The 27,856-nt window shown below is 53.0% G+C and overlaps 2 protein-coding genes across 2 annotated transcripts; one reads left to right on the top strand and one right to left on the bottom strand.

Annotated features, from left to right (window-relative positions):
- Positions 1–9,425: 9,425 nt before the first annotated feature.
- Positions 9,426–26,516, bottom strand: VSX2 (visual system homeobox 2). The gene is made up of 5 exons (XM_077122268.1): positions 26,147–26,516; positions 24,754–24,838; positions 20,832–20,955; positions 10,653–10,833; positions 9,426–9,883 (listed from the first exon to the last, which is right to left on the bottom strand). The coding sequence occupies exons 1-5, from the start codon at positions 26,514–26,516 to the stop codon at positions 9,558–9,560; spliced, it is 1,086 nt and encodes a 361-aa protein (XP_076978383.1). The 3' UTR covers positions 9,426–9,557.
- Positions 12,547–18,375, top strand: LOC143652653 (uncharacterized). The gene is made up of 5 exons (XM_077124355.1): positions 12,547–12,573; positions 12,667–12,855; positions 13,417–13,443; positions 15,499–15,627; positions 15,997–18,375. The coding sequence occupies exons 1-5, from the start codon at positions 12,547–12,549 to the stop codon at positions 16,261–16,263; spliced, it is 639 nt and encodes a 212-aa protein (XP_076980470.1). The 3' UTR covers positions 16,264–18,375.
- Positions 26,517–27,856: the final 1,340 nt, after the last annotated feature.

The following is a 27,856-nucleotide window of genomic DNA, read 5'->3' as shown; positions in this document are numbered from 1 at the left end:
GTAGGTCTTGACTGCCTGGATGATCTCGGCGAGCCTTGAACTGGGGCATTCAGTAAGCAGAACCCCTGGGGAAAGAGACAGCTGGCTCAGAGAAGCCACCTATTGTTTTTCCTTTTTTTAAGTAAACTTTTTTTTTTTTTGTATCAATTTACAAAAAAATTGTGAAGATAGTACAGAGAGTGTTCATAAACTCCAGTTACCACACAGTTGAGCTCTTGCATTAGTATAGAACATTTTTCACAACTGATAAGCCAATGGTGATACATCATTATTCACTAAAGTCCACACTTTTATTTTCAGATTTCCTTAGCTTTTCCCTGATGTCCTTTTTCTGTTCTAGGACCCTATCCAGGATAGTAACTTACATTTAGGTTCCTGTTTGTTGTGACAGTTTCTCAAACTTTCCTTGTTTTTGATGACTTTGATAGTATCAAGGAGCATTGGTCAACTATTTTGTAGAATGTCTCTATGTTTGGGTCTGTATGATTTTTTTTCATAAATACACCTAAGTTATGGGTTTTGGGGGTGGAAAACCAGAGAGAACTTGCCAATCTCATCACATCATGTACATAGATATACTTAAATCAACATGGCTTATCACTGTTGAATTTGACTAGCCATTTCTCCCTTGTTTTCTCCACTGGAAAATTTCTCCCCCACACCCTCCTATACTTTACTTATAGGAAGGAAGTTACCATGTGCAGCCCACACTTGAGAAGTGGGGACTTATGATCCACCCCTTTGAGGGCACAGTATCTACATAGATTATTTGGACTTCTCCTGCACAGGAGATTTGTCTCTTCTCCTGCATTTATTTATTCATTCATTCATATCAATATAGACTCGTGGATATTTACTTTATGCTTTGGGTTATAAACCATTACCATTCTATTTTGTTGCTTGAATTATTCCAGCTTTAGCCATTCAGTAGCACTCTTGTCCCTTCAACATATACCCATCATTGTGGGTTTTTTTTCCTTTTTGGGGGTGGGGGCACTTCTTTTCTTTCTGGCACTATAATATGCTCCAGACTCATCCTGAATATATCCTGCTCCAGCCCTAGAATCAGTCATTTCTCCACTGTTCTACCCCTAGAGTACCACTACCCTTAATTGTAACAGCATCAATTAAGTTGTGCCTGTTTTTTTAACTTTACATAAATGGAACCCTACAGAATGTGCTATTTTGTGTCCAACTTCTTTCACTGAATATTATGTTTGTGACATTCATCCATGTTATTGCATCTAGTTGTAAATCAGTCACTCTCATTGGTGCATAGTATTTCACTTTGCAAATATGTAATCATTAATTTATTCATCCCTTTGATGGACATGTAGATAGTTTCCAACTTGGGGCTACTACAAATAATGCTGATATATGAATATTCTAGAATATGCCTTTTGGTGAACACGTGTATACCCATCTATTCACTTTACCTAGGAATGTAATTATATGTATTCAGCTTTAGCAGTGTGCTGGTTTGAAAGGATGTATGTACCCTAGAAAAGCCATGTTTTAATCAAAATCCCATTTTGTAAAGGCAGAATCATCCCTATTCAACACTGTATGCTTGAATCTGTGCTTAGATCATCTCCCTGGAGATGTAATTCAATCAAGCGTGGTTGTTAAGCTGGATTAGGTAGAGATGTGTCTCCACCCATTCAGGTGGGTCTTCATTAGTTTACTGGAATCCTATAAAAGGGGGGACATTTTGGAGAAAGAGAGATTTAGAGAGAGCAGAGCAGAACAACATAGCCACAAGAAGCAGAGTCCACCAGCTGGCAACATTTGGAGATAAAGAAGGAAAATGCCTCCTGGGGAGCTTCGTGAAACAGGAAGCCAGGAGAGGAAGCTAGCAGATGACACCTGTTTGCCATGTGCCCTTCTAGATGAGAGAGGAACCCTGGCCATGTTCACCATGTGCCTTTCCAGATGAAAGAGAAGCCCTGACTGTGTTCACCATGTGCCTTCTCACTTGGGAGAGAAACCCTGAACTTCATTGGCCTTCTTGAACCAAGGTATCTTTCCCTGGATGCCTTAGATTGGACATTTCTATAGACCTGTTTTAATTGGGACATTTTCTCAGCTTTAGAACTGTAAACTTGCAACTTATTAAATTCCCCCTTTTAAAAGCCATTCTGTTTCTCGTATATTGCATTCTGGCAACTAGCAAACTAGAACAAGCAGATTCTACCAGTTTTGCCAATTTATATTTTCATCTCCAAATAGTTACAAACATAAAGTATATGACAATCTGAAATAGACATACCTGTGAAATAGACAAATATATTCTAGGCATTAGGAACAATAACTGGCTACTGTGTATTCTCAACTTTGAAAATGTCTCTCCTCTTGATAATTCCTCTGTGTCAAAGGCTCAAAAAGGCCTGTGTCAGGCTCCCACCTTCTTACCCCATTGCAGATTGCCCTCCAGAGAACCCTGGTCCCCTGCCCATCCCTAACTCTGACCATGGGGTAGGGGCAGGAAGGAACCATGGTATCTTTCCTTGAAAAGAAATAGCCTGGGTAAGGTAGAAAACAGGGTTCTGATAACACTTTCACTTACCCTCACTTACTGTAAATCAGACTGCTGCTCCTTCAGCCCAAATGCCTCATTTTGCAGATGAGAAAATAGGCTTGGAAAGGTTGTTAGTGTTACAAGTCAGCTGATGAGTGGCCGGGCCTGAAGGAGAGCATCAAGGCTCTCCTGGTGCTAGCCCAGGGCTCTTTCTACTTGACCATGTGACCCATTGAAAGAAGCCTAACACTTTCCTGACACTTTTGCCACACTCTCCCCTCTGTACCTGCTTTCTGCAAGCCAAAGCCAGTAAGTTTCAAGAAAATTCTAGCTGGAAATAACTAAGGACTAGTGGTCTAAAGGCCATGTAGACTCCTTGCCCTGGCTTCCTCCATGCCCAGACCAGGTCTTCATGCGGGACTAAGGTCTGGGCTCTGGTTTCCTGGAAGCTGGGCCCCAAGTGGTATATGCTGTGGCCTTATCCAAGCAAAGACACAATAGACCACTGGGCCCTCTGCTCCCAGGGCTGCTGACAGCACACACAAGAAGCATGAGGACAAACTGCTAAGTTGACAACAGGAAGAGAGAGCCAGGTGTAAAGGGAAATCAGGGGAGAGGGACTGGGCTTCTGCACAGTTGCCAAGTGTCAGGGGTCAGGCTCATGTGTCAACTTGGCCAGCAGATGGTGCCCAGTTGTCTGGTCCAACAAGCGCTGGTCTGTCTGTTGCTATGAGGACATTTCATGGACTTAAATCATGAATATGTTGGCTGGTTGTGTTGGTAATCGGCTAAGGGGAGTGTCTTCTGCAATGAGTGATGCTTAATCTAATCACCAGAAGGCTTTTAAGGAGAATTCAGAAGAGACAGTCACTCTTCCTTTTTCAGCAGGCCAGCCTCTCCTCTGGAGTTCGTCCAGACCCTCCATTGGGGTCCCCAGCTTCACGTCCTGCCCTATGGATTTTGAACTCTTCCATCCATGGCTGCCCAGCCAGCCTCTGCTGAGAGTTCACTGAGGAGCTTCATCGGAGTTACCAGCTTGCAGCCTGCCCTACAGACCTCGGACTCCACATTCCCACGGTTACATAAGACACTTTTATAAATTTTATATTTATAGATATCTCCTGCTGACTCTGTTTCTATAGCGAACCCTTGCTAATACGCCAAAGTAGGAACATTGAGGGAGGTGAGGGCTGTTGGAAACGAAAGGGAGTGGTCCTAGGAGCAGTGCAGGACCTACTAGCAGAGCAAAGGAAAAGTACCAAAATGTGTGGGTGTGCCATCGAGCTCAGACATGAGAGGTGGTAACCGACCGACCCTGGGAGAGTGGTTTTGGGAGTGGGAGGTGTGGCAGATGTGCCGAGGGAAAGCAAGGCCATGTATGGTGTACATCAGTGGGGCTCCCCCTCCTGAAGCCTATGCCCCCCTCGACCCTGCGATAACATCACACTGACAATATGGGGTGGGTGGGGTGAAGGGACAAGGTTGGAAACTACGATGGGGGCTATGAAATGCAGCCCTGCTCTCAAAGGGCTTGTATTCTGGTTGGAAAAAGACAGGATAAATGACTTCAGGGCATTTATATAACAAGAGGAGAGAGTGACAGATGTCATATTCGAACCCAGCTTCATGTTCTGCCCGCAGATGTGCTGAGGATGAAGTCACAAAGGCCCCTGGAGAGACAGCTTTTGAGGCAGGCATGGGCAGGTGTGGGATGTAAAAGTGACTTTGGAGTAGACTGCACACTACTGGCTGGACAGTGTCCCCTAGGCTGGTGGCATTTCCTTGGTGAGCTCAGTGTGTTCTGTGGCTGTTCTGATCTCGGTCTGAGCACTCCAAGATGATTAGGCCAAATTAGTCTTTGGGACATCACCTACAGAAAGTGTAGGTTCCGAGCATAAGTAGGAAGTCAATAATCTTACTTATTGAGGACTGTTTCACCTTCTGGTGCTGAACTTTTTTCTTTCTGTAACTCACATGCATTCCTTCATTTTTCTAATAATTCTGTGTCGGGCATCTAAGAGTCGCTGGGCACTGTACTAGCAGCCGGGGACTAAGAGTTGAAGACAAAGATTCCTTGGGAAAGAGCAGATTCTAAAATGGGAAGTAGATGGCAGCTTCATCAGACTAGTGGAGAAGGAGCACCTTCCTTTTGGGGCCACACACACACACACACACACACACACACACACACACACACACACACACACCCTAGAATCTCAGCGGTCTGAGGGGGCCTCTAACAGGTGTCCACCAGAATGGAAGAGGCTTGAGAACTCAGAGAATAAGCTGGTATCTGAGTCAGATGATCTATTAGTTGAACTCTGTGCTTTGTATATTATGTTACTCTGTACTTTGTGTTTATTGCCCCTGAGCTTTTAGAGACACCTTCCCACCTTCAAGTTTGGACCCAGCAGTGCTGCAGGAAATCACAGTCATGTGTTTACATTTGGCCCAGAGGATTAAAGGAAGAGGAGACCGAAAGCCTCCCCAGGGCCAGTATAATGAAGGCATACATTTTTCCATCAAGGAAGACTCCACTCCTTCCTTCCACCCCCAAGCATTTAGTAAGCACCTACAATGAGCCACTAATGTGCTGGAAACTGCTGACCGAAAGCCAAGCAAGATGCCATACAAACCAAATGCTATGAGAAAAACTTGTAATTGCTAAAGAGTTCAAAGGAAGGAGAGTTTTGATTTGGTTGGACGGCTTTATGATGGCCTTTCAAATGGATCTAACCTATAGAGTTAGAACAGGTGGACATGAAAGTGAGGCTTCTCCAGGGTAAAGGTGGGGCATAAACAATGGCCCAGAAGTATGGAAGGGTGGAGTGGGCCCAGGAAACTGTGTAAACCAGTCTGCCTTGAAGGTGATATCCAAGCAAGAAAGCAGTTGGGAAGAAAACCAGGAAGGTGGGTTGAGTCTTTTCACAGAGGCCTTGAATGCCAACTAAGGAGGAATTTGTACTTGATTCAGAAGGCAATAGGGAGTCTCTGAAGTTTAAAGCAGGAGGTGCAGGCATGAGGGACACTCGGCAGGGCATGATGATGGGAGCAGGAAGTAAAACGAGAGAGAGAACAAGAGAGAGATGCCAGAGCCAGTTCCTGGCATTGCAAGTGTGGCAGGATGGGCCCTGCAGACAGGGCTGGCAGGCCCAGGGAGCCTGGGCTCCATGCTAAGTGGAGGGCACCTGAAGAGGTTCTGGCTTGGACTGAAGTTTGGGGGCAGCTGACTGTGACACAGGTCCCTGGCGAGGCGAACCACAGAGGACAAGGAAGAACCTTGAAAGGGAGAAGAGGAGCAGGTGACATAAGAGGCGAACAAGGAATGTGGCTTATAACAGGCAGGAGCCCATAGATTTTATAGCCAGTGGCTTTTCTGGTGGTTCATGTGGAATGGGAACCGGTGAGGGGAGGCAAAGGACTGTGCCCTAAGATTCCGCATCAGGATCTATTTTAGTTACATTTTTTTTTGTTTTATTATTTTCAGGTCTTTTCCCAATCTGTTCTCAACTGTGTATGTGTCTGTATTTAATTTATCTGTCTTCATGTTTTTATAATTTATTTATTTAGTAATGGTAATTGTTGTTTATTTTCAGATCATTTACCCACATGACCTCCATCATGGCTGTGCCTCAGAACCCCCCCAGGGAACTTTTCAAAAGGACACATGTCCCAGCCCCACCCCAGATCTACTGGGACAGAATTTCTGGGGGTGAGCTCCCAGGTGACTCTCAGACAGCCGTAGGTGAGGACCTCGAGCTACAGGAGGGTCCAGACGGCCAGGTGGAGAAGAGGGGGCGCTGCAGCTGTAGGGAGAGCAGGAGGAAGAAAGAAGCAGGCCAGGGGCGACGTGGGGGGTGGGAGACGTGGGAGGCCGAGGAGGCATCGGCTCACGGCCGGCCCCCCATTCTTGCAGTGGCAGCTCTCTCCAGATCCTGGGGCGCTCCACCTCCCCCCATCAGCCTGGCCGGAGGACTCCTCATCCATCCCCTCCAGGCCTGCCCAGCAGCTCCAAGCAGCCCTTGTAAATCAGAGGTCCCTGCCCTGGGTCATCCTCTTGCTCTTCTGGGGCTGTGCAGCCACCTATCGGCGGCCTGCAGAGCCTGAATGAAATCTCCCTTCCGGGGGCTGGGTTTCAGGGTCCACAGGGAGAAGACCCTTCCGGGGTGCAGGCAGCCCTTCCGGGGTGCAGGCTTTCTCTTTGTTCTACCTAGATCCGGCTCTGGCTGCTTAGGGCCTTTATTTTGCCTGGTTTCTCCTCTGCAGCAGCTTCCCAGCCTCTTCCCTCATTGATTACCGTGAACCTATTTACATATCCTTCTCCCGGGAGCTGCTTACATCTTCCCAGGGCAAATCCCCTGCGGCTGATTGTCCGGATGAATTTCTGGCATCTTCCAAGGCCCTATTGAGTGCCCTATTGTCCCCTGGATTTAACTAGAAAGCAGATGCTATTATTCTGTTTTAGAACTCAGGAAAAGAAAGGTTGAAGAGGTTCAACGTCTTGGCCCAAGGTACAGGGTCTATCAACCACCCTGTGAAGGGTGTGTGTGGGGGGGACTTAAAGCCAGGCTCTGGGCTCCAGGTCCCAGAGGCGGGGGTGGAGAGGCAGACCTGAATCCAGCGTGGGGCACAAGGCCAGCCCAGCACCTGTCATTCTCCTTTGATGACAGGCTGCCAGCAACCTCTACTGAGAGGGAGTTCCGTAGCTGAGCCCATTTGAAACAATCTTCTGGGATTTCTTGAGCCCAAAGCTCAAATGTAACTGATCTGGTCTGCCCACTCCACTCTCTCCTCCTGTAATCCCATCCAACACATCATCAAATGTGTGGGTCGCAGCGGTCTGCAAGCAATTTCATGCAGTCTCCCTTGCAACATTCCTCTTGATCTCTACTCCCCTTCTTTTTCACAAGGATTTAGCATAGGTATGTCTGACTTCCAGTTTTTCACTGTTTTTTCCTCCTTTGGTTTAAATCGTAGGCAGGAGGTGCAAATGCACATGTGGGTACAAAAGGAAGGGGGTCAGTACGCTTGGGGGGCCACGTGCGTGTGCCTGGGGCATGAAGGGTATAGGATTAATTAGGAAAGGGAAAGGCAATCTATCACGTGGGAGTCATCGGTCAGAACTTAGGGGCTCCACAGCTGGACACTGGAGCTGTGCCTGCAAGGAGCAGGGCCTCATCTCACAGTGACACATACCCCTCGAGAGCCGGTCAGCTCAGCGGACAGAAGCAGGCCCTCGTGCCTCTGCAGTTGGAGTAATTTTGAAAGAAGAAACTCAAATTTTAGCCTAAACATCACTCTGCGGTTTAACTTTTTGTGCCGCAAACAGACACACAGATACACGCAGCTTCCTCACCCACGGAGAACTCCTGGGTACCTCGCCTGCTGTTTTTACGGCAATTTTATTCTGACTTGTGTCTTTACAGAAAATGGCACAGGAATCACATGTTTAGAATACCTAGAAGTTATTACAGTTCCATATTTCAAACACCTCAAATATCAAGTTTCTTCCTTCTCACTGTATATACATTATTTACATACCAAGGGCTACCATCTAACACTTTAAACCATCGGGGGACAAAGACAAGAACTGGGGGCGAGGGTGGGAGGGTAGAGAGTTCCATGAAGGGAATGAAAACGAAACCAACTTTTGATACAGAATTAAAATTGCAACTCACTGTGGCAGGCCTGTCTTTTGTGAGGTATTCCCTGCAAAAGTGGGTGGGATGGTAGGGGGAAATGTCACGGGGGAGGTGGGAGGGCAGAGGCCTTGGGCCTGGCCTGGGAACAAGGCTTTGTGCTCTCACTATCACATGAGTGGTGCCAGGGGCAGCAGACAGGACAAAACCTCATCCGCGCTCCCACCTCCTATTCCAACCTGTGTATCCTGTCTGTCTTGTTCTAATGGACACACTCAGGGCATACACCTCGCATGAAGGTAGATGCACCTGCAGCTTAGTTTGGGTTTAACCCTGACCTCTTGCTTTGCTCCCCTTACAGTCTTTTCCCACAACCTTCTTCAGACCACATCCTTTCTGATGAATATTTATAGCCCCGGCCAACTCCAGTCTGGCTTCTCAGGGACAGCCTGCCTCAGACTAAGTCCAGGTCTGTGGCTTCCTAGGTGTCCATTAAACAGTGAGATTGGGTTGCTCCAAGGAAGGGCACATGCAAACCAGTAATTTGCAAGGAGCTTTAGGGGAAGGGTCACAGGCAGCATATCAGAGAGTCTGGATGCTTCAGAACACAGGCTCTGAGGCCCGAGGTCCTGGGTAGGGGGGCTGGACTCCCCAGCAGTGCAGTGAGTCACATGCTAGTGTTGGCACCTGTGACAGGAGGAACCGGTGGGGGTAGGCTGGGTATGGAGACGGTGGGTTTCCAAGGGTGACCAGGGCAGGGCATGACACTGAGGGTGGCCAAGGGGCCCAGGACGAGACTTCCCAGGTTTAATCCAGACCCCACTGATGGGTGGGAAAGAAGTCCCAGAGGTTGTGCCTGCAAGCTGACACCCAGGCCCAGGTCTCCCCAAAAGACAGGCTGAGGGTGGAAGCAGACTTCTGCTGAGGCCTGGGGTGCACGGGACATCGGAGCTGGAGTGCGGGGTCTCAATCAGTACCCCACCTGTGGCAGGCCATGTATTTGCAGCAATGGACTTTTAGGCATGGACAGAGCAGAATCCATAAGGGATGGAGAACTGGGCAGGATGACCCTTTAGAGCAAGAGAACCGAGAGTAAGGGGTGGATTTGGACAGTGAGTGCTGCCAGAGTATTGCGTGAAAAGGGCTTGAAGACTGGGGCAAGCAAGAAGGCTTCAGAGGCAAGAATGCTGGGATGAGGACGCTGAGAGGTCAAGGCCAGGAGGGGGATGCCTCAGCCTGGTCCAAAGCCTTGACCAAGTTGTGCCAAGAGTCACCCAGGGGGCCACGGGAGGGCCTGTGGGGCAGGGAAAGGGTGGCAGCGGGCAGGTCTGGGCCCTGCCTTGGAGAACACCGCCTGGCCCGCAGCTTCAAGAAGAGAAGAGTCTTGGAGCTCCAGTGACCTAAGCCACATCCTCGAGCTGCGGGGGACTCAGCTTCTCTGGCGGCCTGTCTTCGTCCACAGCCTCCTCCTCCTCCGGCTTCTCCACATTGCGGGCCAGGCTGTCCGGCCCCGACACAGTCCCCAGCACTTTGGTGCTGTGCTCCTGAGCTTTGGCTCGGAGCGCTGCAATGCTGTTCTCCCTCAGTTCCTCCTGGGAGATGGCCGCCTGAGCGTCGGGGCCCCGCTCCTCCAGCTCCATCCTGTCGCGCTTGGGTAGGGCCTGGCGCTCCACCTCGGGCTTCCTCCCCGACTCGGCTGCTGCCTCCAGTGACTTTTTGTGCATCCCTAGAAAGAATTGTTGGTATTCGGGTTTAGAAAAGCGCCTGGGAAAGCCATCTTGAACTGAAAACAGCAAAGATAGAGAGAGGCCAGAATTAAGGACGAGCAGAAAGCCTTAATGTCACACACCGCGGTCACAAGCGTGTCCCCGGGGCTGGGGTGGGAGCAGGGGAGGGCGGCCAGGGGTGATGGGGCTACGGGTTGGCAGCAGGGAACCAGGCCTGCAGAGGGAGTCTCCATGCCCGGCCCGGAGCACCTGGCCCCCAGGCAGCCTGTTCCAGCCCTCCCGGGCACAGCACTTGCCTTCCCCCATTCCCTCCCTCCTGGGACTGCAGATCTTAGAACCTCATGATAAACTAGTGCTGTTATCAGACATGGGCCCCGACGGCAGGTGGTGGCAAAGCTGGCAGGTGAAGAGATGCGGCCAGGGGTGGGTGGGGAATGGGTAAGAAGTCCTTTGGGCAGAGCCAGGATGGTGGCCAAAGAGACCAAGGGGTTCCCTCAGCCCCCTAGGGGGACCATCTCCGTCACCATTAGCCCACCTCTGGTCCAGGAGAGAAGGGGTGTAGAAACCCGTGGGCAACAGAACCCACAGTCAGGGGCCCTCCATCCAAGGAGAGCCACCAGCCCCTGAGTCCTCCAGCTGGGCCGGAAGGCCTGTCTCCTTCTAGGCTGCTGTGGGCCAGACACCCTGGCTCCAGGACGGTCCCCTCCCCTAGGGAGCCCGCTCTCCTCATCAAAGGGGCAGGGCCCCGAGGAGGGTGCGGGCTCTTACCCAGCAGCCACGGGGCACAGGAGTCCATGATGCCGTCCTTGGCAGACTTGAGGATGGACTCCGGGAGGGGGATGGAGTGCCGCACCATGGCCCCATACAGCCCGTACTCCGCCATGACGCTACTCCGGCCCCAGCACTTCTCCCGCTTCCTCCACTTGGCTCTGCGGTTCTGGAACCAGACCTGCCAGTGCAGAGGGACAGGTTAGGACACATGTCTACTTGGAGTCAAGGTCCCCGGTCCTTAGGTGACCAGCGGGCCCGTCCCTCCACCTTCTGACGGTGGGTTTCTCCGCACAGGGTCCTTACCTAAGCCCGCCCACCCCATGTTCCTCCAGGCTCAGGGAAGTTCAGAAGAAGGATCGCAGGTCCTATCAAAGTGCCCCTTAGAGCAGTTCTAGGGAGATGGGACCGACATGCGTCCTGACAGCAACCGGCAGGGGGGCAGCACCCAGGGGCGGTCCTCAGCTTGCCACCGAGAAGCCCAGCTCCCTTAGCTCCCCGCCAAGTGCTCACACCTCCCATGTAGAAACAGAATCTCTCTCCTGATTTGCACGGAGGGCATGGAAGGCTGCAAGGTGAGTGCAGACTCTGAGCAAAGGAAGGATGATGGTCTTGGGGGTTTCATCCAGGTCTCTGCAGGCTGGGGAGCTCTGCCTGCTCCAAAGCAGGGCAGGGACACTCCCCAGAGGCCTGAGCAGCCTCCCTTCCCAGCCTGTCCTGGCTAAGCCCTGCCAGCTCACCAGGCGGCACCTTTTCCATTGTTCTCGAGTCTCCACAGTTTGGTCCCAACTCTGGGTGACATTAATGGCTGCCAGGCGGTTATTCTTTCTCAAGGAACAAGACAAATCTCCCTGGGGATGAGGAGCAATTGGGGGTGGGGACCAATGGAGGGAAGGGAAGCACGCTAGGGAATGCTCCCCTGGCCAGGAAGCTGACTGGTGCAGTCTGAAGGGGATCGGGGAACCCTGGGGTGTCGGCTGCACTCTAGCCCCGCACTTGGAAGAGACCCTAGAATCCCCACCACCCTGGGGGAGCGAGGAGGGGTGGGGGAGAGGGTAGGATTCTAGGTCTCCCAAAGCAGCTTTCCTGAGACTTGCAGCTGCCGAATGAGCGGGGAGCTTCCCCTGCGTCGTCCCCGCGGGAAACTGTTGCGCGCCGCGAGGTCCCCAAGCGCAGCGGGGGACCCTCTCTTCCTCACTGCCCCTCGGGGCCCTGACCCCAAGGGTGGAGAGACCCCCGGCGCGGGGGAGGCGTGGGGGGCGCATGGGGAAGAGGAGGGCTCGGGAAAATCTATTAGTTTCCTCGGCGCTTTCCATTCCCTCGCCTCGGCCCCTTTCCCCGCCCTCCCCTCCGGGCGCCCCCCTCGCCCCTCCCCCGGCCCGGGCTGCGGAGGTAGCAGCTTTTGATGAAAAATTGCTCCAGCTCTATTCAGGAGGCGGCAAAAGAAGAGTCACCCCCAGGGGCAGCCCTGGGCTGATTGAAAAATAAGTTAATTTCAGTTTGAATCGATGGGCCTCAGGCACTGAAATATCACGGGAAATTAAAGCGGCTGCTCTCCCGGGAGCCCAGCATTGACCCGCACTAATTAATACTGGGGAGGCAGCGTTTGCCTCGCCGCGAGCCGCTCCCCCTCCCCGGGGGACCCCAAACACTTCTCATTTAACTAATTAGACGGGGAAAATTGGGTGTTAATTTGTTTAGGATTTTCACCCCCGCATCCCCCGCAGCAGCCCCCTCCCCCGGTCCCCGCCCCGCGCGGGGGCGCGGGAAATGAATGCGGGGCTCGCGGGCAGATGGCTGCCCGGGTCACTCTGCAATCTTCTCCGACTTGATTGCTTGATTAGGTCGTTAGCACATTAAAAAAAAAAATTGCTTGCCGTCTGGCGCTGGCGTGATGAGTGGGACGCGCGGCAGCGCCTGGGTAATTTATCTTTTTATACGGCAAAGAATTTGATTTCCATCTGCAGATATATGGGGCGCCTTTGACACCTGTTTAACACCGCGCCGCTGACAGCTTAACCCTTTGCTGCCTCCGCCGCGGGGAGGGCCGGGCTGGGGCTCGGGGTCCGCGCGCCCGGCGGTGCCCGCCGCGAGGAGGAGGAGGAGCGAGCAGCCCGCGGAGGCCGGGAGTCTGCGCCGAGCACCGCCCACGGCGCGGGGCTCCGCGTCCTGCCCGCCCGCTTGGCGTCCTCCACCGCCCGGGGTAAGCCCGGACACCCGAGACGCCCTGCCCGGGTGGAAAGACCGCACGGTCCACGCACATCTTCAAGTTTGTAACTCTTTGGGCATTTCTTTAAAAAAATGACCCGTAGCCACACGAAACGGGAGAGATTCGGCCTCAGACGCCCCCACAACGGCCAGCGCCGTTAGAAAAACGGTCGTTCGTCCCACCTCCGGTGGTCGCAGCTTTGCCACCGCCTGGCACCTGCAGCTCGGTGATCGGGCCCTCCTGGGGAGCTCGTTGGCCAGGGTCTGAGGCTTCCCCCAGGCCAGAGCCCAGACCGCGCTGGGTGCACTGAAGCGCGTGAGCCGCGAGCAGGGCAGGCCCCGGCTGACCTCAGCCTGCCTGGCTCTGGGCGGGGTCTAGATCTCTCCCCTCCTCAGACCCTGACTCGGCCCTCTCTGATCCCCATCCCATTAGCACTTGATCCCTCACCGCAAGTATCCAGTGGTCTCGAGATGCCTTCTCCCACTGAAGGAAAATGTAAAAGGACTGGTCCACTTAAAGGTACTTAAATGACTTCTGGTTTCCTCCACCTCTTAGAGAAGCCACCTGCTGATGGAATTCCAGGTACCATGTCCTGTGAGCAGAGGGTCTGGAAAGCTTCTTCGTGATTATAAGCAAGCCATCTGCTTCCTGGTCGGGTGATGACCGGTCCTGATTGAATACACTAAAGGCATTATAAAATGTAACAGTCATAACCCTTAAGTGGAACCCTCAGAGTCAAACGAGAATATTTTGGATTTGAGATGTATATTACTGCATGTTACATAACACTCTGCAGCCTCAGCTGCCCATAATTAAACCCATCACTTTTGATTTCTGCAGCATAAGTATACACATTCACTAAGAATGAATAAAGAATATAAAATCAGACCTGATTTTTGCCAACAAATGAGTTTTGATGCCAAAAATGAAAGAACTTTCCGTTTGCAGTGCAATTTGGATTTAGAAATCCTGAAGAAGAGATCTGGGAGCATAAAAGATAAAGATGCTTCCACCTGCCCAGGTGTGGATGCCTGGAAAGGGGCAATGGCTCAGCTTCCCCAGGAGTTCCACGGGCATTGGTGCTTCAAATGGGGGCGGGGGTGTGTGCTTTCAGATGGAAAGGGCATCCTTAATGGAACACTAAAGAACAGGTGCAGAATTGGGATTTAGATCATCTCTGTGACCTGCAAACAGAACCGTTTTTCTGGGTCCTCTCCTTTGGGTGAATGAATAACTGGTCAGCAGATCATGGCTTTGCTTTGCCGACACTCTCCCAGGGGAGTTGGTGCCAGCTGGTTGCTGAAACTAGGAATCATCCTGACCGTGGGTTATGGGTTCCTGGAATGCCTGGCTCTCCTGAAAGACCAGATGCTGCTCCAATTTATAGAGGAGAACTTGGACAGGCAAAACAATTTCTTTTTAGGATAGTTGGCAGGGAAGCTATGGCAGTGGTGCCTTGGGGGGAAATTGACAAGGGATCAGAATTTATCCTAACCATTCTTCATATTTACTTCTCTCTCCTCTTCCCAGAAGCAGCCAGCATATGTACAGAGCTCAAACATTTGCAAGAAGTATTGAGGTCAGCCCGCCCTGAACTGGAATTCCCAGCTCTGATAACAATTGCTGTGTGGTTGTGGGAAAGTTGCTTGACTTCTGTCAGTCTTAGTCTCTTTAAACATGAACTAAGAATACCTACCTTTCAGAGTTGCTTTCAGGATTAAAGGAATAAGCAAAAGTTCCTAAAACAATGCTTAGCGCACAGAAGGTGCTCAATAAATATTACCTATTATTATTCCTATGAAAGCACATTTCTTAATCAGTGGCGTTTCCTGCCCTTCTGGCCTCCTCCACCTGCTTTTTGGCAGTGCTGAGCCAGCAAATAACAACAAAAACAAATAACAACAATGACCACAGTAGCAACTGGAGGAGGCAGAAAAAGACAAAACTAACCTCTAGGCTATAATATCTTAATAAAATAGTCTCTATTTTCCCCTCCTGGCATCCTGAGGCCCTTGAAACTCCTCCTGCATTTCAAGTTCATTCCAGACGCTGGAGGTTCAAATGGGAGAGAACGTCCACACAGCCCCCACACTCCCTGCCATCCTGCTGTAATTCCGGGGTAAAAGACCTGGGTTGTAGGACCCTGCTCTGCACCAGCTGGCTTGGAGCTCTTGGGCGCTTTTTTTTTTTTTTTTTTTTTTACATGAGCAGGCACCGGAAATCGAACCCAGGTCCTCTGGTATCTCAGGCAAGCATTCTTGCCTGCTGAGCCACCGTGGCCCACCCTGTTTGCTTTTTTTTTTTTAACATTTCTGAGCTTCCGGTTCCACTTCCTCTGTCTGCCTCATGATTCCACCTCCTCGGAGGTTTGTGGAAAATGTTAACAGTTTGTGGGAAATGCCTCGCACATAGGAAAAGGTAAAAAATGTTGGTCTGCTGCTTGGATTCTGTGACAAATGTGCAACGAGATGAGGCTTTGCTTCCAAGTAAACGCTCTATGAGGCTTTTAACATAAAACCAGCTTCTCCCATCTCCTACCTTTGAGATTCCTTAGCATTTTGTTCCCTTTTCCTACTTGGTCTCTTGGGTCTGGCAAACCTGTAATGTTGCTTTAATGCGCTCTCATCCTCTTTCTAGAACACGTGGGAGTCTGGTCCTGAACTCTTCGGGCGGGCCTGCGGCAAGGCCTCAGCGAGGACCCTGCCTTATGGCCCAGAGCTCCGGGTGCCCGAGCAGGGGCCCATGAATGACACCAAGGGACACCAGGTGCGGAGGCCCAGGCAGGGGAGGTTTGGGAACATCTTCCGGCTTGGGGAAGAGCCTGGGTTTCCTGACGCATTCCCCCTCGGAGGTGGTGTCCCAGCAGTGCTCAGAAAGCTCAGGTAGGATGTCTCCAGCTGATGGCAGCTGTTCTGGCAGGTGCCTCCACTGCTAGCAGAGAGGATGTCTGTGCCTCCAAGGATGGACTGGATCCAGGGAAGGATTTCTTGGGTGCTCTGCAGCTGGCCGGACTCCTCCATTAGCTCTTTATGTGGGTAACAGGCATGAGCAGCCATGGCTGAACCTCAGCTTCTCTCGTCTCTGCACCATCACATAGCTCCTGTCCCACTGTCTCCCATCTTTGTATCCCCACAGGACAGCAAGCCCAGGGTTTCTTCCCTCCATGGGCCTTCCAGAGGGCCCTCTCCGGTCCTTCCAGGATCGACCCCTAATGGCGACGTCATTCACAATGGATGGCCTTCTCACCCGCGGGTGCCTGTGCTGGTCCAAACCCTGCCCTTCCATCTCGCCACATGCCATCGCCTGGCTCTGCCGGTCATGTGCAGCTTCCATCACGTTCACCCCGCTTCTTTCCCCTCCTCTGGCTGGACACTGATTAATTTGGGCTCATCGCCTCTGTGATTTAACTTCACCCTTCAAACCACCTCAGCACTTTGACACCGTATTTCAGCTCTTCCCTATCCCTATGCAAGCTGGGCCTTGCTGCAGCCTCCAATGCCCACTAGGGGGCAGCTCTGCCCATGTTTCCAGGCAGTCTCCTTCCCGGCGCACCTGGCAGTTTATTTAGCACTTTCGTTCATACTAACCCCATCCTCTCACTTAAAACATGGCAACATCCCTCCTGAGCCTCTAACCACTGTTTTAACACTGAAGGCACACAGAATCACCTGGGGAGCTTAAAAAAACCTACAAGTGCCAAAGCTGCAGCCCCAACCAATTAGAATTGGTGGATCTGGGGACTCAGTATGGGTATTTTAAAAAGCTGCCTGGTGATATTTGATATTTGATTCTAACAAATATCCCAGGCTAAGATATCCAAACCTCTACTGTATACCTACCGTATATACTAAATATACCATATACACTAAGCTGTGGGCAGGGGGCCTCCATTCATTTTGCACGTTTCATATTTCTGTAATGTTTGCATTTTCATAACAAGTATGACTTTTGCCAGAAAAAAAGTATGCAAACAACTAAGTGCGTGTACCTGAATCTTAACACTCTGCTAGCAAGACACCCTACAGGGGAAAGAAGTCAGTTCTGGAAACGCATTTCACCTTCCCCAGGACTGACATCTGGTGGGGCCTTCCAGAATGCCATGTCCCTGCATATATATACACACACACACACACATGTATATATGGAGGCATAAAGAAGACCGTGTGCCTGAGCCTGACAGGGAGACTCGGTCGCTTTTTCCCCTAAGAGTACACCGTATTCCTCCATCCCTACCCAGAGAGGGGCAGAGTGAGGAAGTACAAGCGCCCAAGGCCAAATCACAGGAAACCACCACTGTCAAAAGTCCTGCCCATTGGTTAGGGTTGATACAGAGCAGCGTTCCTATTTAATCACATGAGGTCTCGCCTGAGTCTAGCAGAGCACCGGTCTCTAACCCTGGTCTACTACCCACTCTCAGCCCCTCAATTTCCTCTTCCAGAGAATGGGGTAAAAATAGTTTTTGACTCATTTGGTTGCTGTCAGGATTACACATAACAAGGCATGGAAGGCACCTCACAACATCTGGGACGATGGCAAGTACTTAGCAAATGCCAGTAATAAGATTTTCATTAAATTAGAATTTCTGAAAAATACTATGATTATTTTACAACTGAGCAATTGGAGGCTCGGAGTTTGACTTGCTGGCTGTGAAACGAGGATTAGAAATAGGTTTTCATTAGACAGACTCTAGACATGAAGGCCTCAGACCTATCAGGGTGTTTGTCTGGATGGGGACAGCCAGGGGGTATGTCCCAGCTGTCTGCCCGGGACCATTGGCCACCACCTGTCCTGCACCCCATTCCATCAGTGGTGGCCCAGGGACCTGGTGAGGGGAGGCGATCCTGAGAGGCCCCTGCCTGAGAGGGACCCCCACCTCTTCCTTTTGATAGAAGAGGAAGCTGAAACCCAGAGATGGGGAGTGACCTGGCCTCTGTTACACCTGGCAGGTGTCAGAGCCAGGACCAAGAGTCTGGGCCTCTGACATGCAGTCCAATAACCTTTCCCTTCCACCTTGAGGATTTCTAACTTCTGACTTGGAGTCTCTGATAAGTGCCCCTTCTTCCTCAACCTTCACCGCCAACACACGCACGAAGGCCTCTGATTGAAAGCTCTCCATGTTTAGAAGCATTGCTCCCACTTAAACAACACAGAAATGACAGCACTAGAGTGAAGCACACAGGAACAGAGAAAGACTCAGGTCTGAATCCTGCTCTCACTACCTTAGGCAAACTACTCTGTGCCTCAGAGTGTTCTAGAATTCCTTGTTGAACATGCACAAACTATCTCTGGAAGAAAAAAGAAAAAAATGGTTACCACAGGAGGGGCTGCTGGTGGGTAGGGAGATTCATTTTTCACCCTTTTGAATTCATGTACATGAATTTGTCCACTAAAAAAATACGTTTTTAATGAATGGATTTTATTTTGTTTTTAAACAGTGCCTTGTGCCTAGTAAATGTTGGTTATTTTTATAAAGAAAGTTTAATATACACACACATCCCACTTCAAACCACTTCTGTATCCCAGCTTCAAGTCAAAGCAGAGCAAGGCTTCAAACCCAGAGGCATGGGTTGAAAGTGAGACCTTTAGATTCAAATCAGGATCTGAGTCCTGTGTTCCTCACTTACTAGCTGTATGGCTGTGGACAAGGTACCAGGCCTCAGTTTCCTCAGTTATAAAAGGAGGCTAAGGGTCTCTACCTCCCAGGTTGTTCCTGGGGGTCTAATGAGGTCAGAGCTGAAACCCAGTGATAGCTGGGCCCCAGCCAGGCCCAGGCCCTGCTCTGAGCACTTTACACACACACCTAGGGCATCTGTACAGCAGGCAGGTGCCACATTCCTCCCCATTTTGCAGATGAGGATTGGAAGGCTCCGGGAGGATAGGCATCCTGCCCGGGCCACTCAGCTCGTAACTGGTGAAGCCAGGACTTGAACCCAGGCAGCAGCTCCAGAGGGGGTGTCCCTAACCATCAGACCACCCTGCCTCTCTGGTGCATGTCACATATTTAGGGAACACTTGTACATGGAACCTACTCTGTCAATCACAGCTGTGATTGTTGTTGATGCATACTAGGACCTTTCCCAGGACACTTGGTAAAATGCTCTGGGGCAGGACTACTAGACAACTCACGCTTCCTTGGGGGCAGCATTTAACCAAAGAACCAAGCTGTGCTCACAGGGCTGGAGAGAGTCTTGTCTCCGCTCTCCCCTGTCCACAGAATGCCACTGCCAGTCCTCACAGTTCCAAGGTAAGTAATGTCCTACTCTTTGGTGCTACCTAGCTCCTCCACGCTGGCTCTCTGGCAGCATCCACCGGTCAGGGCTTGTGGAGCCATCAGGGACTGTCACGGCTTGGAGAGAGCCTTCCCCAGATCCTGAGCCCAGCAGGCTCCAAACGTCCCCTCCCACCACCACCACCACGACAGCCAGACTTTAGGACAACCCACCGCAAGAGACAAGCTGTTCCTTCTTGCTGGACTCTAGTGCAAACGTGGCGCCTGCCAACAAGAGGAATTTGTCAGCCCCTCGCCCTTACCCCAGACACTTGGAATGGCCAACTGTGTGCTGATGAAGGCGCCAGGGTGACTACCACACAGACACTGGGTGGGGGCCTGGCTTATACATTACACACACACACACACACATCCTATATACAATACGTGCCATGTGCACAAACATGTCACACACACACAAGGTTCAGAATCAACCCCCAGCGCTCACCCCACTGGAACCCTGTTGGGTGGCAGTGATGGATCCAGGCCACCGTGAATAATGCACCAAACAGATAATCTGCTTATGAATAATTGAGCTTATTGTTAGTGTCAATGTCTAAAGCCATGGGTGGAAATTCCAAGTAGATTTCCAGGGGAGAAGGCTCTTCTGGAAAAGCAGCTCATGACCTCATTTCCTACTCTCTGGTCCTCCAGGGAAAAACTGCCAAGCAACCCCCACCACCACATCCTTACCACACCTGGGGACACAGAGGACTTTGGGAAGGTGGGGCAGGAACCTTTCCCCACCCTCCATGTCCCAGCCTCAGCAGTGAGCTACTCTCTGGACCACTCGGATGGTGGGAGCAGCTTTCATTTAAGGTGGACCTCCAGCTTAGGCAACTCTAAATCTTCTGGAAATGTTCCCCCACTCCCTTCTCTTCTCGTGCCTCCTGGAAGCCCTACCCGGGAACTCACCAGACTCCCTCTTCTCCCAGAGGAATTATTAGGCAGCTTCGCGCCTTCCTGACTAGGGAGATGCTGGACTCGGGAAGGTCCTGCTGCTGGTACTGAAAGGAGTCTCTGTGCCCCCCACAGCTGAGAACAGCCCAGCCCAGAACAGTGGCTGGTTATGCCACAGAACTCCCGTGGAGAGGAATCCCAGGGCCTGAGCGCCTATCCCAGGCCGTGTGCTGGAGCAGACCTGGGGAGAGATGGGGGAGCAGGGCCCAGGGCACGGCCAGCAGCTGCTGGATCATGAGGGGGCAACAAGCCTCAGGGGGACAGAGGTGGTGGCAGTAGGAAGGGAGGAGAGGGGAGGGAAAGGAAACAGACTGGGGCCAGGACTAGTAGCCACCTCCCCCACCCCCCACAGCCACCCAGAGAAGCCTGGGGCCACCAATGCCTGGAGCAGACAGTTAGCTGGAGCTGGGGGCCATCCACCAGAAGGGGAACCCTGCTCAGGACCCACCTAGCACTCCTCTCACCACCGGGTTCCCTCGGGGTCTGTCTGACACACTCAGTTCTCGCTGTCCTGGGGAAGCCGACCATGTGGACCCGCCAGCCGGGCCACATCTGCAAAGATTCCTATGCCCCACAGTGCCCACCTCGCGTAGTAGGTGTGTAGCAAATGCCTGTCAAATGTCTGTTTCAGGCAGGCGTGTCCCTACAGCAGCGTGTGGGAGGTGGGGGCTGTGTTTTCTGGAGCAGCGGATGCCCCCTGAAGCGGGGAGCGTGTGGGAGGGAGGGGCACGGGCTCCGTTACCTGTATCCTGTCTTCCGGCAGCTCTGTCTTCATAGCCAGCATCTCCCGGGCGTAGACGTCGGGGTAGTGGGCCTCGTTGAAAGCCTTCTCCAGCTCCTCTAGCTGGTAGGAGGTAAAGATTGTCCTGCGGGAGCAAAAACGCACACTCAGCACCCCAGAAACTGAAGGAGCCTATCCCAGGGAGAGCACGAAGGCCTTCCTCTGTGTCCCCGGCCCAGACCCCAAACCCACGCTGGCTTGGCACAATGGGACACAGCCCCACCTCACATACACTCACACTCACACTCATACTCATAGTTGAGCCCATAGTTTACTGGGAGGGAGGGGGGGTATTATTTTCGTCCCCAGTGAGATTTCACATTTGGACACTTTCTGGAGATGCTTTTGGAGAAAGAAGATTAAGGAAGACATTTTAGAAAACCACAGAATATCCCACTTCTTCCTCGCAGACACAGAGAGGAGGGGCTCTCTAAACAAATAACTGCCCTGGCTCCACCTGTATTTGCTTCCTGGGCTCCTCTCACAGATGCTAGAGTTGCTTTTTAAATTTGCACTCCAAGCACGAAGACTCACCAGAGAGTCAAATACAGCTGCACCCCAGCGTCTGTACAGCTGAGAACGGAAATCTCCCACTCCCTCCCCCCACCCCAGTGTCCCAGCCTGCCACCACCCGGTCCCTGGAGCACCCCACCGGGTCTTTTCTTCTGCTCCCTCCTGTGCTCCGAAGTGAGGGCCACCTTCCAGCCGTCCCACACTCACCCAGCAGGAGTCCCATTTGGGGTCCCATTCAAGTCACCCTGAGAGCCTGTTTGCACAGCACACCCATCCGTCTGCCCCCCCGCCCCCCCCCCCCCCACCCCGCACTCCCGCTCTGTTCATATTGATCTATTTTGGGCTGCACACGGCTTTAAGAATCTGGGAAAAGTGACATTTTCTCACCCTAGGAAAATGCATAAATGAATATGCTCTGACATCAAATTTTGCATCTAATATTAGGGGGCTTATAGAACCCCCTTTCTTGTAAAAGCCACTAAGCACTCCCTTCCAAACCCAAACTCTTCTCTTTTCAGATCTTAATTTCACCAGGTTCCAGGTGGCTTTTATCCTAGACCTGCCAACAACAGCTATTGTTCAGATTGCACAAACTAGACTCGTAAAAACGGTACCCCCCTTGCTTGATACCCTGGGATTTAGCCGCTGGGGCTGGCATGGGGGCTTAGAATCCATTAGGGCTGCACCCCCACCCATAAGGAATCCAGCCTAAAGAAAAAGTACAATGTAAGTCCCATACACTCCTCACGCCGGTTTCAGCTTTAATATCCTGGGAGATGATGCAGGATGTGTGTGAGGAAGAAAGATTCTGCTTTTTATAGAAAACGACTGGTTTGATTCTAAATCGTTTTTCCTGTTCTCTGGAGAGGGGGTAGAATGCTTCTGTATACAGAAAGTTAATCCTTCAGAATTTTGAATACTACTTTCTATTTCTCTTTTGCCACTTTGCAGAGGGTTCTGAGCCACTCATCAAAATAAACAATTAAAAAAAAAAAAACCAAACCAAGACCTTTTCAAAATTAGGGAAACTCAACACACAGGTAGCATGTCCTGGCCAAAGCAAAGAAGAGAGCAGATTACAGGTCATTTAGGACCATTCAACTGTTAGCCCCTGCTTGGGAGTGGCCCTGGTCAAGAAATCCCCACATCCCCCAAACTTCCCTTAATTCCTGCCTCAGAGATGCTCCATTTGTTGTCTTGCTCTCTAGGGAGCCTAACCGCACCCCTCCCTCTCTTCCCACCCTCTCACCCCCAAGCCCCCCCTCGATGACCCAAATCCTGCCCCCAGTTTTTAGGACCCCAGACCTTCTTAGCTCCTGTTCTGAGCTTTCTGGGTATTGAGAAGGGCAAAATCTGAGTGACCCTAGCCACCGCCGCCACTTTCCCCTACCCCATTCCACCCCTACTAAGTCTGGATTGTTTTGGGGACATAAATATATGCCCATTCCTCATCACCAGACTTCAGGATTATCATCTCACCCCAAATCCCCAAATGACAGAGGCTCAGGAAAACGAATTTTGTTTGCTAATTAAAAACTGCAACCAGAATCAGTAGCCATTCGCCCCTCTCCAATAACCTGCTCCCTGCATGCACCAGAAATGGTCAGAAACCCAAGGCAGTTAATTCCCCGGTGTTTGCGAGTTGCCACCCTGCCTCTCTGGCTCCCACAGGGTTCCCTGGAAGAGAGGGTGTCAGGTGCGGGCAGAGGGTCAGGAACCTGAAGTATGGACTTTGGGCTACAGATCACTCAGTTCCAGGTGCCACACCATGAGATGTCCTGATGCAGAAACACTGACCCTGCACCCCAGGTTAAAACCTTAAGGGATGCTTTTTCCAGCGCTCTCCATGCTATGGGAACCCGCCCGCCCTCCATCCCACACCAGCACTGGGGTAGCGCAGCCGGACCGACCTGCGCTCCCTGAACAGACCCTCTCTCCCCACTGCGGAGGCGGACGGGGTCACCCAACCTGGGACCCGCGGGAGGTGGGTGCATAGGAGGTGTTCTAATGAATATTTGTGGAATGAATCTGGACAGACTTAAAAAAAAAAAAAAGTTACGGTTCAAAACAAAACAAACAAAACAAAACACAAACAGCTGCTTGAAGGAAATGAACGGAGGCCGCTGAGCAGCCGGGTCGAAGTTCCTCCTCGTTCACGTCCAAGCCTGCCGGGGTCTGAGAGGGCAGGAAGGGCCCTTTGAACAGACGGGGGTCTACGGGGAGTTTCTGGAGGACTAATGAGCAGGGGAGCACGGACAGGGTGCACAGTGGCTGAGAACAAATTGGGAAGAGAGAAGAGGATGAGCAGGGGAGGGGAGGGGACCTGGAGAGCTCCCCAGCGGGGGCACGTCCCCGAAGGCAAGAATCCTGTGGGCTGGGTGCCTGGACCGGGACGGGGAGAGAGCAAGGCCAAGACGCTCCGCAGGCCAGCGCCCGGCAGTGCCTGGGAGCAGCGTCCGCTAAGGACACACAGATTTTTCTTCTTCGCTCCTTTATTTTCTCCAAAACCTCCTCATAAATTTACACAAGCAACCGGTAACAGCGGTGCCCATGAGGAAGGGAATGATGGTGGAGGGTAGGGAAGGAAATTATTTTTCAGGATATAGCCTGAATTTGGAACCTATCAAATTTCTAACTTGGCGCAAGGATTGCCTATTTAAAGTTGTATTTCAACACACATACCCACAAAAACACACACACACACGAACCCACCCTCTCTTTAGTCTGAACCCCCAGGCAGCCCCCCCTTCCCAGGGCTGGTGGGATCACGCAGTCCAGACGCACCCGTACCCCCATCTTATAGACGGGGAAACTGAGGCGCAGTGAAAGGAAGCGACCCACCCAGGATTAAAAAGAGCAGAAGCCAAGAGAAAAAATCCCATCAATGCAGATATCACGCTCAAGCTTTGGGGAATGGCGGGCAGCAGAAAGCTAGGGCGATGGTCGAGCCGACAGGGACCAGGGGAGAGGAACGGGGGACGGGGAACAGAGGGCAGATGAGAACACAGGGGTCTGCGCGGCTCTCGGCATGTGCAGCCGAGAGCTCCGGGGCCGCCTGGCCCTCTCTTGGCGCGGGATGGGCAGGAGCTGCGGCCTTTCGTTTCTCCGGCACAAGGACCGGCAAAGCCAGAGAGACGCGGGTTTCCTGGCCGCCCCTCTCGGTCCTCATGCTGCTCGCCCGGCGCGGCCGGACGCCAGGGCCCCTGGCAGACCTCCCGGAACAACGCCGGGTCTTTCCACCCTGATTCCGACCTCCGATCTGGGGTCGGCGAAAATAGGGTGCGAGCGACCAAGCCTAGGGCGGGGGGCGGCAGGGGTGGAGTCGATGGGCAGGAGAGGTAACAGAAAGCGCCTCGCGGGCCCGCCTCACCTGTGTCGCCGCTTCTTCCGCTTTTTGGTCTGGTTTAAAGCTGATTTGGACATTTTTCGGTCGCTGGAGGAAACATCTTCAGAATCTGGAAAGCGGGCATAGATAGGGACGTGCGGCAGAATGGGGTGGGTGCGCTCGGAGGCGACCCTGAGCGTCAGGGCCCCCGAAGCCCGCGCGGACCCCACCCGGGCTTGGAGCGGCGGGGGTCAGCGCTGTCCCCTAGGCAGCCCTCGGGGGTGGCCGTCCCCATCCCTAAAGCCCAGGCTGGCCCCACGCAGGTCGGCGCCCGAATCTGAAGGTTTTTGAATAGATTTTCGTTGTAAGAGAGGCAATGACAGGCGGTCCGGCGCGCTCGGGGCAGGGGCGGCGGGGGAGGCAGGCAGCCTCAGCGGGTCGTAGAGACCCCCGGCAAAATGTGCCCGGCTTCACGCCCTGCCCTACGCTTGCAACCAGGGCACCCAGGACGAAAAGTTGGCCGTAAGGAGTGATGGCGGGGCGCTGGGAACCGGGAAAGGCTGGGGGCTCCCGGGTGCAGCCCCTTTCGCAGTGCTGGCGCAGTGCGCCCGGGCTCGAGGTGGGAAAGCTGGCGGCGCGCCACTTTTCGTTGCTCTCCAAATATTAAAAAGCAAAATGAAAACGAAAAATCGGGGTAAGAGCCGAAGGTGAAAAAGAGCCGAAGTGGCAGAGCAGCGGGAAAGCAAGTCCGGGAAAGCGGCCCGGGGATGGCGCGGCGGGAATCACCCGGGGGCCCCCCGAGACTCCAAGCCTGCAAGGCGCCGGGACTGGATCTATTTTGGCGCTTCCGTCGGATCGCGGCCGCTTCGGCGCAGCAGTGACCAGGTTATCCCTGGTCGTGGTGTGAAAAACAGACGCCAATGGACCAACAAGGGGTTTTGGAATGGAGAAAAGGAGGAGGGAGTTTGGACATCGGGGCAGGGACAAGAGCGGGTACCCGCTTCCCGGGCACAAGGAACTGGATCGGGTTCCAGGAGCGTGGGTCCTCCCGGAGGCCGGGCCTTCCACGGAAAGTGGACCTGGGGGCTTCCAGCCTGTCCAGAGACTCCAAAGCACGGGCTCCGACACCCCCCCCCCCCCAGGTTTCTAGGGGGGCCGTAACAGGGCGCCGCGACCCGGCCGGGCGGGACGCGGGGACCCGAGCACAGAGCGGCGGCCGGAAACGCCGGGACGGAAAAGCGGCGGGCGCGGGGAGCATCCTCCCGGCCCCGGCCCCCGCTCCCGAGCGCGCCCTAACCGGGCCCTAGCCGCGCGACCCAGCGGTCTGGCATGAACTTTTGCGCTGGAGAAGGCCTTGTCGGGCAGGCGAGAGCCGACGGTGCGGAGCTCCCGGTTCTCGCCCCGAATCAGGCGGCCGCACAGCCTCACCCTCACCTACCCGAACTGGCCGTCTGGTTGGTGTCCAGCGGCCCCGACGCTCTGCCCAGCGGCTGCAGGTGGACGTTCTGCGGGTCGGACAGCACTTCCAGGAAGGTGGGCTGCGCGTAGAAGCCGGGGAGCCCCCCGGGCCCCAGCAGCCCCATGGCGCCCACTCCTGCGGGGCTGAGCACGGAACGCGCTGCCAGCAAATGCCCGGGAGCCAGGCCGTCGAGGGCAGCCCGTGGGTGGGAGCTGGGGGGCTCCTTGTTCAAGCCCAGGATCTCCTGGATGCCGAACCCGGTGCACCTGGCAGGGGCGCCCCCCGAGGTACTCTTGGCCCCTGTCTCGGCTTTGGGTTTGCTCAGCGCTTCCCCGGCTTTCCCCGTCATCTCCCGGCTTTTTGGAGGGGCCGAGACCGCAGGTCTTTCGCTGCCCCCAGCCCCCCCTGCCGGGCTCCCCGCTTTGCGAAGTTGGTCCCAGGTGCCCCCTCCTGTGTCTAATGCTCTGGAGCCCCAAGGAAATTCCCCTTTTATCCAACCAGGCGGCAGCCCAAGTGGGGTCAGAACTGAGCAGCCAATCACTGGGGCCAGGAGCGATTAGGAATTCCAAAAAGCTGGCAACTCCAGCTGCAGGCAGTACCAAGAGGCCGCGGCACTGGGGGCCGAGCACCAGGTGGGCTCGGCAAGACCTCTGGGGACCAGTGGCGAGGCAACAAAGTTCAGGGCTGTTCCAGGAGGCAGGGTGGCTTGAGGTTTGGGACAGAGCCTGCCTGGGGCATGTCCCTCACTTGGCCAGCCAGGTCCCCGAGTGGGGTGGGAGTATGGGCTGAAGGCAGAGGCTAGAGACCTCTTCCCTCCTTCAGCTTCTAAGAGGTGGGCAGGACCAAATAGGACCAAATATCAGACCCTTGTGTAAAAGGCCGAACAGGGGTCAGGGACAGATGCCCTGGGCAGTGCTTATGAAGGGAAAAAGGTAGAAAGGAAGGGGCCAGCACTGTGGAAGGGGAGATGTAGGGTAGAAGGAAACTCGAGGCTTGTTTCTCCAGCACACAATACAATGCCCAGTTCAAAAGAACTGTTTAATACATATTGGCCCAATGAATGAATGAATGAATGATAAAGGGGTCAGGAAAAGGGCCGAGTGGTAACTTCTTTTTGAGAACAGCCATGGAAATCTGAACATCTTCCTGAAGTAAGCATGAAATATGCCCAAGTTCCCTGGGAAGACTTCATCTATTCCTTCATGCATTTATTCCACTAATAATGTATTGATCACTAGCACTGCTAGGAGTTCTGCAGTAGATCAGACAGACCAGGCAAGGCGTCTGCTGTACCTTGCAGCTCACTGAGAAAACAGAATGAAGAGGATGGGATTGTTGGGGGTGGGGGGGGGGGAGGGAGGTGGAAAAGGAAAGGGGTAGGAGACAAAAGGTGAACTTTCTTCCCCAGTTGATGGGAATCCCTTGACCAACTCCTGTGTTGGAAGCTATAGAATTGCAACATCCTTTGCCAGCTGAAAAGCAACCAGAGGTGACAGGAAACTGCTTCAGGCCAGGTGGGACTCTCACCTGGAGAGATAAGAAAAGCCTAAATTCCCAAAGGTGCTGCTGGCTTCCCACCCAGCTGAGCTGACAGTGCTGCTGCTTGAGGCCTTGGTGGGGACCTGGTCCCCTTGCACCCAAACCCAAGTGACCTTAAGGAAGGTGATTCTGCCCCCACACACCGTGGGC

The sequence above is a fragment of the Tamandua tetradactyla genome, chromosome 12, assembly GCF_023851605.1.
Source record: "Tamandua tetradactyla isolate mTamTet1 chromosome 12, mTamTet1.pri, whole genome shotgun sequence".
Classification (NCBI taxonomy): domain Eukaryota; kingdom Metazoa; phylum Chordata; class Mammalia; order Pilosa; family Myrmecophagidae; genus Tamandua; species Tamandua tetradactyla.
This window is presented reverse-complemented; position numbering and strand designations above follow the sequence as displayed.